Source organism: Microchirus variegatus (assembly GCF_963457635.1).
Source record: "Microchirus variegatus genome assembly, chromosome: 12".
Classification (NCBI taxonomy): Eukaryota; Metazoa; Chordata; class Actinopteri; order Pleuronectiformes; family Soleidae; genus Microchirus; species Microchirus variegatus.
The window spans coordinates 28779374-28791873 of record NC_139813.1 but is presented as its reverse complement, the minus strand read 5'-3'; the positions used below and the strand labels follow the sequence as shown (position 1 = coordinate 28791873).

The 12500-nt window shown below is 47.2% G+C and overlaps 2 protein-coding genes across 2 annotated transcripts in view; one reads left to right on the top strand and one right to left on the bottom strand.

The window, feature by feature from the left end:
• nmbr (neuromedin B receptor) overlaps positions 1-3978 on the bottom strand; it is a gene marked incomplete at both ends in the record, with an annotated part of 5418 nt that extends 1440 nt beyond the window's left edge. Inside the window, 4 exons of the mRNA XM_083898695.1 lie at positions 100-338; positions 810-1025; positions 1136-1277; positions 3515-3978. Of these exons, the coding sequence (XP_083754821.1) occupies positions 100-338; positions 810-1025; positions 1136-1277; positions 3515-3978 (1061 nt within the window). The remainder of the gene's footprint in view (positions 1-99; positions 339-809; positions 1026-1135; positions 1278-3514) is intronic.
• Positions 3979-4918: 940 nt separating this feature from the next.
• Positions 4919-12500, top strand: part of vta1 (vesicle (multivesicular body) trafficking 1) — a 10620-nt gene continuing 3038 nt past the window's right edge. Inside the window, 6 exon segments of the mRNA XM_083898885.1 lie at positions 4919-5107; positions 6495-6507; positions 6509-6587; positions 8273-8400; positions 9475-9550; positions 10578-10695. Of these exon segments, the coding sequence (XP_083755011.1) occupies positions 5017-5107; positions 6495-6507; positions 6509-6587; positions 8273-8400; positions 9475-9550; positions 10578-10695 (505 nt within the window). The 5' untranslated portion in view covers positions 4919-5016.

Below are 12500 nucleotides of genomic sequence, written 5' to 3'. Positions count from 1 at the left end.
CAGTGACATCAATAACATCACAGTGACATCACAGTGACATCACAGTGACATCACAGTGACATCAATAACATCACAGTAACATCACAGTAACATGCTAACCTGTTGAAGTGGCGGCGGAAGCTCTCACTGAGCAGGTAGAGAGCAAAGGGGTTGACGCAGGACGAAGAGAAACTGAGGACGCGAGCGAAGAGCGTGACGATGAGGTGAGTTAGTGACAGATCTATGTGATCGTAGTGAAAGGAACGATACATGTAGAGAACGTGGTTAGGGAACCAGCAGAGGGCGAACAAACCCACAAACACCAACACGATCTTAGCTAGGCGCTTCCTCGTCTCCATCTGAAAGACAGGAGGGGGCGGAGTCAAGACAGATGGATATGAACACATGAGGAGCAGGTTAGCGTTGACCTTTGACCTGTGGCGGCCATGTTGTAGGAGCAGATTCTCTGATCCATGATGGACGTCACAAGGTCAAAGGTCAGCTGATGCGTGTCAGTGACCTGATGAGTCATGTGTTGTTAGTGATGTTGTTGCTAAGCAACAGTGGTAACAACAGAGGCCACTGTGAGTGGAGCGTCGTCATGGTAACGGAAAACACTGACCTCTGACCTGTCTCTGGGTGTGTTGGCTGACCTCTGACCTTTGACCTCACCTGTCTCTGGGTGTGTTGGCTGACCTCTGACCTTTGACCTCACCTGTCTCTGGATGTGTTGGCTGACCTTTGACCTCACCTGTCTCTGGGTGTGTTGGCTGACCTCTGACCTTTGACCTCACCTGTCTCTGGATGTGTTGGCTGACCTTTGACCTCACCTGTCTCTGGGTGTGTTGGCTGACCTCTCCTGGCATGTCCAGGGCGCTCCTGGTCAGCGTTCGTGCGATGTGGTAATAGTAGACGGAGATGATGGCGAGAGGAAACAGGAAGTAAACCAGGAAGATCATGACTGAGTGGATCTTTGGATGCATCTGATTGGACGACGGATACGGGACACAGTTCACAAAGGTCACGTTGGCGTGAACCCCGTGACCCTGAGGAGGGGGAGGAGACAAAGAGAGGGTAAACATCATGGCTGACATGACGCCCCTCCCCCTGCTGTGTTTGAGGGCGTGGCCAGGGGCGGAGTCAGGGGCGGAGTCACCTTCACAGAGACGACCTGTGAGAAGACGGCCTCAGGGACGGCGAGGAGGACGGACAGCAGCCAGATGGACACGGCCTTAAGACATGTCCAGAAGACAGCGCTGGACGATTGGATGTCCATCGGGTTCACGATGGCTTTATATCTGAGGGACAGAGACAGACAGAGACAGAGGGACAGACAGAGGGACAGACAGAGACAGACAGAGACAGACAGAGACAGACAGAGACAGACAGAGACAGAGGGACAGACAGACAGAGACAGAGACAGAGAGAGACAGACAGAGACAGACAGAGACAGACAGAGACAGAGGGACAGACAGAGACAGAGACAGAGGGACAGACAGAGACAGAGACAGAGAGAGACAGACAGAGACAGACAGAGACAGACAGAGACAGAGGGACAGACAGAGACAGAGACAGAGGGACAGACAGAGACAGACAGAGACAGAGGGACAGACAGAGACATAGGGACAGACAGAGACATAGGGACAGACAGAGGAACGGACAGAGACAGACAGAGACAGAGACAGAGGGACAGACAGAGACAGACAGAGACATAAGAAGACAGCGTCAGATTGAGTGAAAATCCCTGATTGTCTCTGTGGACTTTGGTGTGGGAGAGTGAGTGCTGATATTATGGTCTGTCAGTGACATAAAGACACCGTCCTCAGTGTCCTCAGTGTCCTCACCATGAAGATGTGTGTTGAGGTGAGACAGAGGACATCACAGATGAAATCATTCATGGACATTAATCAGTGATCAGTCACAGAAGAAAGAAAGTGTTGATCAGTGATGTCACTGTTGTCATGGTGACAGAGACACACACACACACACACAGAGAGACACACACACACACACACACAGACACACTTACATATGTCTCATGTCTCACCTGTCCATCACGTGTCTCTCATGTCTCACCTGTCCATCACGTGTCTGTCATGTCTCACCTGTCCATCACGTGTCTGTCATGTCTCACCTGTCCATCACGTGTCTCTCATGTCTCACCTGTCCATCACGTGTCTGTCATGTCTCACCTGTCCATCACGTGTCTCTCATGTCTCACCTGTCCATCACGTGTCTCTCATGTCTCACCTGTCCCTCACGTGTCTGTCATGTCTCACCTGTCCATCACGTGTCTCTCATGTCTCACCTGTCCATCACGTGTCTGTCATGTCTCACCTGTCCATCACGTGTCTCTCATGTCTCACCTGTCCCTCACGTGTCTGTCATGTCTCACCTGTCCATCACGTGTCTGTCATGTCTCACCTGTCCATCACGTGTCTCTCATGTCTCACCTGTCCCTCACGTGTCTGTCATGTCTCACCTGTCCATCACGTGTCTGTCATGTCTCACCTGTCCCTCACGTGTCTGTCATGTCTCACCTGTCCCTCACGTGTCTGTCATGTCTCACCTGTCCATCACGTGTCTCTCATGTCTCACCTGTCCATCACGTGTCTCTCATGTCTCACCTGTCCCTCACGTGTCTGTCATGTCTCACCTGTCCATCACGTGTCTGTCATGTCTCACCTGTCCATCACGTGTCTCTCATGTCTCACCTGTCCATCACGTGTCTGTCATGTCTCACCTGTCCATCACGTGTCTGTCATGTCTCACCTGTCCCTCACGTGTCTGTCATGTCTCACCTGTCCCTCACGTGTCTGTCATGTCTCACCTGTCCATCACGTGTCTCTCATGTCTCACCTGTCCATCACGTGTCTCTGATGTCTCACCTGTCCCTCACGTGTCTGTCATGTCTCACCTGTCCATCACGTGTCTCTCATGTCTCACCTGTCCCTCACGTGTCTGTCATGTCTCACCTGTCCATCACGTGTCTGTCATGTCTCACCTGTCCCTCACGTGTCTGTCATGTCTCACCTGTCCATCACGTGTCTGTCATGTCTCACCTGTCCATCACGTGTCTCTCATGTCTCACCTGTCCATCACGTGTCTGTCATGTCTCACCTGTCCATCACGTGTCTGTCATGTCTCACCTGTCCCTCACGTGTCTGTCATGTCTCACCTGTCCCTCACGTGTCTGTCATGTCTCACCTGTCCATCACGTGTCTCTCATGTCTCACCTGTCCATCACGTGTCTCTGATGTCTCACCTGTCCCTCACGTGTCTGTCATGTCTCACCTGTCCATCACGTGTCTCTCATGTCTCACCTGTCCCTCACGTGTCTGTCATGTCTCACCTGTCCATCACGTGTCTCTCATGTCTCACCTGTCCCTCACGTGTCTGTCATGTCTCACCTGTCCATCACGTGTCTGTCATGTCTCACCTGTCCATCACGTGTCTCTCATGTCTCACCTGTCCCTCACGTGTCTGTCATGTCTCACCTGTCCATCACGTGTCTCTCATGTCTCACGTGTCTCACCTGTCCGCGGACAGCGCCGTCAGCGTGAACACGGACACGCCCACTGACGTCATCTGAATGACGGGGATGAGTTTGCACGCGACCTCTCCGAACAGCCACTCCTCAGAGAAGTAACGGAACGCGTCCACGGGGACACAGGTGAGCAGCAGCACGAGGTCTCCTGTCGCGAGACTGGACATGAACATGTTCGGGACGCTGCGCGTGGACACGCTGCTCATCATGATCTTCAGCAGCGTGATGTTTCCCAGCAGACCCACGAGGACGATCAGCAGGTACACCGACGTCATGACGCAGCGCACGGCCACGTGGACCGAGTCCAGGTCCCCAGAGTCCAGGTCCAGGTCCAGGTCCGCAGGGTCCAGGTCCTCAGAGTCCAGGTCCAGGTGATGATGATGATGATGATGATGATGGTCGGTGGAGTTTAAACTCAGAGGAAACTGAGGCAGAAAAAACCCTGAATCCATGATTCTGAAGATTTAATGATTTAATGATTTAATGATTTAATGATTTAATGATTTAATGATTTAATGATTTATCCTCCGCTGCTGCTCACGAGACACTGAGCAGAACACCGGCTCTGCGCGAGACAGAGGGAGAGAGAGAGCGCGAACGCGGGGAGAGAGAGAGCGCAGCTTGGGATATATATATATATATATATATATATATATATATATATATATATATATATATATATATATATATTATTATTATTATTATTATTAATAATTATCCTCTATATATATATATATATATATATATATATATATATATATATATATATATATATATACACTCACACACACAGATACATCTCTATATAGATATAGATATATGTATGTAACATAATACATATATATGTGTATTGTTATTATTATTATTATAGGTGGCCCCGCCTCCGTGACGTTTGACGGGGAAAAAACCCAAAAACACACATTATTTATATAGAGATAAATAAAACTTTTCCAGAAATTCTCTCTTTCTGCAGAGAATTTACGAAGATTAAGAAGATGAATAATAACTATAATATATTATTATTATTGTTATTATTATTATTATTATTAATAATAATAATAATAATTATAATTATAATTGTATATATATATATATGGTCATATATATATATATATAAAATAATAATAATAATATATATACATGTGTATTATTATTATTATTATATTATTATATAATTATTATTCATCCTCTGAGGTAAATTCTTCTCTGCAGAAAGAGAGAATTCTTGGAAAAGTTTGATTTATTTCTATATAAATAAAGTGTGTTTTTGGTTTATCATTTTTTTTGTAATATTCTCTAAACGTCAAACGTCACGTAGGCGGGGCCACCTGAAAGGTCGGTGACGTCACATGTCCCATGTAGGCGGCCACTCCTATTGGACAAACACGCGGAAGTGAAGAACAGTCGAGGCTAATAACAACAACAACTTCTCCTCCGCTGCTGTGGTTGTTCTTCTGGACCTTCTGGACCCGGACGGACCCGGACGGACCATGGCACTGCCGGCTCAGCTCAGATCCATCCAGCACCACCTCCGCACCGCGCAGGAGCACGAGCAGCGGGACCCGGTGGTGGCGTACTACTGTGAGTCTGCTGCTAGCTGCTGATGCTAGCTGCTGCTGCTGCTAGCTATAACCAGCTGTGTTTACCTGCGCACAGACACAACTGTTAGCTGTTAGCTGTTAGCTGTTAGCTGTGAACCCCGATCGGTACGCGCTCACAGACTCGGACAGAACCGGTTTGTTCCGGATTAAAATGAGAGAACACACACACAGGGACGTTAGCATGGAGCGAGCTAACTTCCGGGCTAACATTCGTTCATGAGTGTGTGTGCGGGTCAGTGATGAGGACATGGCGTCTTTGTGAGGACTCGGTCTCAGTCCAGAGTCCAGTTTGTTCTGTTGTTCTGGTTTAGACCAAAAACTGAGAGTGAGTCAGCAGCAGTGACTCAGCGCGCGCACACACACACACACACACACACACACACACACACTCACTCTCCCACACCAAAGTCCATAGAGTAAACCAGTGATTTTAACATCACAGCACACAGGAGTTCACAGGAGTTGTTGATCCACTGCTGCCTCCATCACTAACTTACAATGACTGATTTTAAAATATTGACTTTAGACTTAACTCAGTGACACAAAGTGACCACACGAGGCAGCAGAGGACCAGCAGCTCCTGTGTCCCTGTGAGCTAAAATCACTGGTTTTCTCTATGGTGTGTGTGTGTGTGTTATATATATATCTATATATATAGATATATATATATCTATCTATATATATCCATCAATGATATTTTTGTGATGTTTGTTGCTGATGAAGGGTTAAAGCAGCAATCAGATGGAGAAGAACTGTGATGTAGGACTTGAGACTGTAGAGGGCAGCATTTAGCCTCCTGTCATGTCTCACAGTGAAGGACAGGAGGACACAGTCTGGACTGTTGAGACACAGCTGAAGACAAAGGACTGATACAGCTACTGGGGGCGGGGCTTATCCCTCGCCATTCCCTTTCCTGACCAGCAGGGGGCTGCAGCAGTGTCTGACCTCCTGTCCTCGGGTGGTCACAGCTGTGTGTGTGTGTGTGTGTGTGTGGACAAAGACACTCTTTGTCACTGACCACCTGCTGGTGAAGCGCCTCACTACACGCCTGAGGCCCCGCCCCCTCCTGTCAAACAGCTCATTGTTGTGTTGTCAGTGTACAGTGACAGAGTGGGCGTGGCCTCATGACGTTCATCATTCCTCACTTGAACATAACAGGAGAGAATAAATACTTTATTAACTTAAACACTGATAAACATGTGACTGAGGTTTACAAAACTCCTCTGCTGCCTCGTGTGGTCACTGTGTGTCACTGATCAGAAATCACTGTGATTGACAGATGATGGTGTTTGATCTGCAGCAACTGATGTGTCTTTGTCCTCCTTGTCCTCCTGACCCTCCTGTCCTCACTGTCCTCTTGTCCTCAGGTCGTCTCTATGCCGCAGACAGGTATGAAGCTGGACAGTAAAACACCAGAGTGCAGGAAGTTCCTGATTAAACTGATGGACCAGCTGGAGTCGGTGAGTGTGTGTGTGTGTGTGTGTGTGTGTGTGTGTGTGTGTGTGTGTGTGTGTGTGTGTGTGTGTGTGTGTGTGTGTGTGTGTGTGTGTGTGTGTGTGTGTGTGTGTGTGTGTGTGTGTGTGTGTGTGTGTGTGTGTGTGTGTTCTTGTACTTGCTGCATACTGAGGACCAGTGAGGGGTTTTTAACCAACAAAGTGAGGACATTTTTACAAAGTGAGGACATTTTGTCCGGTCCTCACTTTGTTTTCATTTAAATCACTTCCTCATGTTGTAAACATGTAATACTCTGTTTTTAACACAGATCCTCAATATGGTACAAAAACCTGTTTTCCAGCCCTGGTGTTTCACACACTTTTTGCTCTGGGGCTCCACCTGCAGACATGTTATGGTACTGCACCCAGTAGTTGTTTATAGATGTCATTCATGAAGTAGATATTTGTAATTGTGTTGATTTATAAAGTGGAAATGCTGGTCCTCACTTTGTCAACACTTTTACCTGGTCCTCAGTATGCAGCAAGAACAAGAATGTGTGTGTGTGTGTGTGTGTGTGTGTGTGTGTGTGTTTGTGTGTGTGTGTGTGCGTGTGTGTGTCAGGCCTCATTATTAGTGAGACATGAATGACGCTAATAAACAGGGAGTTTTTGTTGATTTTGTGTTTTTATAAAGGTGTCGTGTGTGTGTTGTGTTAATGGTCACGTGTGAGTGTGTGCAGTCACACACTCACACACACACACACAAACACACTCTCGACAGGAGTCGCTCTAATGAGCTTGTATAAGGCTGTGATGAGGAGGTGTGAGGAGGTGTGAGGAGGTGTGAGGAGGTGTGAGGAGACAGAAGGAAACTGACGTCTCTGCAGGAGTCAAAGAATCCAGACTGTTTCCTCTGAAGGAGACTGTGTGTGTGTGTGTGTGTGTGTGTGTGTGTGTGTGTGGAGACCATAATGGTCCTCAGAGACCTGAGGGGGTCTGACAGGGACTGGACCTCGTTAGTACTGGACCTCGTTAGTGCTGGACCTCGTTAGTGCTGGACCTCGTTAGTGCTGGACCTCGTTAGTGCTGTGACACAAGGAAACAGACAGATTATAATCCACTTTTGTGTTTTGTAGTTTTGTTTTGTAGTGAAATAAAGACGTGATCATGTGACGCAGACGTCGTAGAAACTTTAACTTAAATGACAGTGGATTATAATCTGTGTTAATCTCATCAGCAAATAACCTAAAGTTAAAAATGGAAGAGGCAACATGATGACAAACATGTGCTTTAATAAACATGACAACAACACAACTGACAGGAAGCACACACACACACACACACACACACACACACACAGCAGTAATGACCCTGTGGTGTCACAGTCAAACCTGTCCCCAGGGCACAGCTGTGTTCTTCACCTCTGTCCATCGTCTCCTCTAATTGGCTGTGAGTGACTCCGCCCACTCCCTTTGTAGCAGCTGTTGCCTCCTGTGTTCATCCTGTCATCTGTCTACGCCTCATTAACATAACTCAGGGTGTGACTCCGCCCCTCTTTCTCTGTCTCAGCTGAGATTAGCACAGCGCCCCCTGTGGTTAAAAGAGGGTTGAACACATGAGAGTGATGAATGGATGAACTCAGACTGAACATGTGTGTGTGTGTGTGTGTCTCTGTGTGTGTGTGTGTGTGTGCGTGTGTGTGTGTGTTCCAGATGAAGCAGCAGCTCAGTGATAATGACTCCATCACTCAGGAAGTCGTAGGAAACGCTCACATCGAGAACTACGCCTTAAAAATGTTCCTGTACGCTGACAACGAGGACAGAGGAGGACGATTCCACAAGTAAGACCTGTCTCCTGTCTCCTGTCTCCTGTCTCCTTGTCTCTTGTCTCCTCGTCTCCTGTTTCCCGTTAGCTCTCTGTTGGAAACCCCACCCCCCTAAACACCAGGAGTGCTAACACTGTAACATTTATTGTAACACGCACGCACGCACGCACGCACGCACGCACGCACGCACGCACGCACGCACGCACGCACGCACGCACGCACGCACGCACGCACACACACACACACACACACACACACACACACACACACACACACGCACACAGGTGAAATAAGAAACTTCCTTCACCACAGAGACAAACAGACCATTCACTGACTCACCTTAACTGTGTGTGTGTGTGTGTGTGTGTGTGTGTGTTGTGTAAGCAGAGGTCAAAGGTCATGTTGATGACTCATGTGCTGAGGCAACAATGTAACAGTCTCCATGACGACCTGACACAAGATCAACAAGTGTTTTCTCTGTTTATGTCTCATCCTCTTCCTCTTCCTCTTCCTCTCTTCCTCTTCTTCCTCTCCTCCTCTTCCTCTCTTCCTCTTCTTCCTCTTCATCCTCTTCCGCTCTTCCTCTTCATCCTCTTCCTCTCTTCCTCTTCTTCTTCCTCTCTTCCTCTTCATCCTCTTCCTCTCTTCCTCATCCTCTTCCTCTCTTCCTCTTCTTCTTCCTCTTCATCCTCTTCCTCTCTTCCTCATCCTCTTCCTCTCTTCCTCTTCATCCTCTTCCTCTCTTCCTCTTCCTCTTCATGCTTTTCCTCTCTTCCTCTTCCTCTCTTCCTCTTCATCCTCTTCCTCTCTTCCTCTTCTTCTTCCTCTCTTCCTCTTCATCCTCTTCCTCTCTTCCTCATCCTCTTCCTCTCTTCCTCTTCATCCTCTTCCGCTCTTCCTCTCTTCCTCTTCCTCTTCTTCTTCCTCTCTTCCTCTTCATCCTCTTCCTCTCTTCCTCTTCTTCTTCCTCTCTTCCTCTTCATCCTCTTCCTCTCTTCCTCATCCTCTTCCTCTTCCTCTTCCTCTTCATCCTCTTCCTCTCTTCCTCTTCCTCTTCATCCTCTTCCTCTCTTCCTCTTCCTCCCACAGAAACATGATCAAGTCTTTCTACACGTCCAGTTTGCTGTTGGACGTTCTGTCTGTGTTTGGAGAATTATCAGAGGAGGTAAGATCACGCTAAATCATGTTAGATCACGTTAAATCACGTTAAATCACGTTAAATCACGCTAAATCACATTCACGTATCACAGAGGAGATAAATAAGAAAACACTTCCCTTTGATTTATGTTACACATTCATCAACAGGAAACACTGTGTGTGTGTGTGTGTGTGTGTGCGTGCGTGTGTGTGTGTGTGTGTGTGTGTTCTTGTACTTGCAGCACACTGAGGACCAGTGAGGGTTTTTAACCAACAAAGTGAGGACATTTTGGCCGGTCCTCACTTTGTTTTCATTGAAATCACTTCCTTATGTTGCTATAACATGAAAAATTGAAACATAAAATTTTTTGTCGTTACTATGACGTTTTTGTCAAATTTTGGGTCCAATTTTTTTTGTCAAATTATGGACCAAATATTTTTTTTTCAAAATTTGGACCAAATATTTTTTTTCAAATTTTGGACCAAATTTTGGACCAAATTTTTTTTAATATTAGACGACATAGTATAGTTTGACGTTTTTTGTCAAATTTTGGGTAAAAAAATTTTGGTCAAATTGTGGACCAATTTTTTTTTTCAAAATTGTTTTCAACTTTTGGATGACATAGTATGGTATGACGTTTGTGTCAAATTTTGGACCAAAATAAATAAATAATCAAAAAAGTTTTCCAGCCCTTTTTGCTCTGAGGCTCCACCTGCAGACATGTTATGGTACTGCAACCAGTAGTTCTTTGTAGATGTCATTCATGAAGTAGATATTTGTAATTGGGTTGATTGGGTTGAAGTGGAAATGCTGGTCCTCACTTTGTCAGCAACCCAGTCCTCAGTATGCAGCAAGTACAAGAATGTGTGTGTGTGAAACTCCTGCGCAGACTTTTCACAATAAAAGGACACACTTTGACCTTTATTATGGGGACAATAATGTTTTTGTAAGACTAAAGTCTTTGTTTTAATAATCTGATAACAATCTGATTATGGAGCATAGGCTCCGCCCCCTTTCCCAGCCTGACCACTCACACACTGACGTCTGTCTGCAGAACATTCAGCACAGGAAGTACGCTCGCTGGAAGGCTACGTACGTCCACAACTGTCTGAAGAGCGGGGACACGCCCATCTCTGGACCTATGGCCATGGACCAGGAGGACGAGGACACAGGTGAGACACTTTATATACACATACAGTATATATGTACATGTGTATGTATGTATATATATATATATGTATATACACAAAGTATAGACGTCTTTCTCCTGTGTGACCTGGTGGTGGCGCCGAGCTGCTGACGCTGTGAACTTGACCTTTAGTGGAAACAAATGTGAGGAACAGGAAGTGAGGAACAGGAAGTGAACCTTTGTGTTTGATGCTGATGCTGAAGCTCACTCTCCATCACTTCACTGTTTGATTGACCTCAGTGACACAAAGTGACCACACGAGGCAGCAGAGGCCCAGCAGCTCCTGTGGACTTTGGTGTGTGAGAGTGAGTGGTTCACAGACGTCTGAGTAACAGTGAGATAAAGATGCCTCTCAGCAGCAGCAGGGGGCGCTCACGCTCAGTCTGTAAACTCCCCTCAGCAGCAGCAGGGGGCGCTCACTCTCAGTCTGTAAACTCCCCTCAGCAGCAGCAGGGGGCGCTCACTCTCAGTCTGTAAACTCCTCTCAGCAGCAGCAGGGGGCGCTCACTCTCAGCCTGTAAACTCCCCTCAGCAGCAGCAGGGGGCGCTCACTCTCAGTCTGTAAACTCCTCTCAGCAGCAGCAGGGGGCGCTCACTCTCAGTCTGTAAACTCCCCTCAGCAGCAGCAGGGGGCGCTCACTCTCAGTCTGTAAACTCCCCTCAGCAGCAGCAGGGGGCGCTCACTCTCAGTCTGTAAACTCCCCTCAGCAGCAGGGGGCGCTCACTCTCAGTCTGTAAACTCCCCTCAGCAGCAGCAGGGGGCGCTCACTCTCAGTCTGTTAACTCCCCTCAGCAGCAGCAGGGGGCGCTCACTCTCAGTCTGTAAACTCCCCTCAGCAGCAGGGGGCGCTCACTCTCAGTCTGTAAACTCCCCTCAGCAGCAGGGGGCGCTCACTCTCAGTCTGTAAACTCCCCTCAGCAGCAGCAGGGGGCGCTCACTCTCAGTCTGACGCCAAATCTCTGGAGACGATAAAAACACAAACGTCTTCGTGTTTTTCATACCAGTGAAGTGGGCCACGCCCACCTGTGACATCACCGCCACTCAGCAGTGACATCAGCGCCAGAACAGCTGCAACACACACACACACACACACACACATGCTGGGCGTGAAAAACTCAGTTCTCTTCAGAAAAGAAATGTCACCTCGCCACCGTACAGTCCTAGTGAGTCAGTTTGACGTGCCACAAGGGGGCGCTGCATCTCTCCGCCTCTTTATTATGTTCACGTTAGATTTTAGTTTAAACTGAGTTTATGGTAATGAGCGCTGGTCTTCATCACGTGACCACAGCCCTCTGCTGCCCCCTGCTGGGCCCACGTTTACCAATCATTCTGTTTCTTTGTTATTCTTCTGAGGACACAAATCCTTCTTCAAGTAACTTTCACAACAATAATCTGTATATATGTATATATATATATATGTATATATGTATATGTGTATATATACATATATATATACACATATATAATAACCATCTTTTACTCATGTTTAATCACGTTAGCGGTGACTCAGCGTTTCACGATGTGCGTTCAGGAGAAAGTGTTAAACTTGTGCGTTGAATAGAGGCTGAAGTTTGTGAGTGTGTTAATTAACCTCAGAGGAACACACACACACACACACACACACACACACACACACACACACACACACACAGAGACACACACACACACACACACACACACACAGACACACACACACACACACACACACACACACACACACACAGAGACACACACACACACAGAAAGACCATTGTCTCACTGTAACTCTGACTTTTCCACAAACTGGG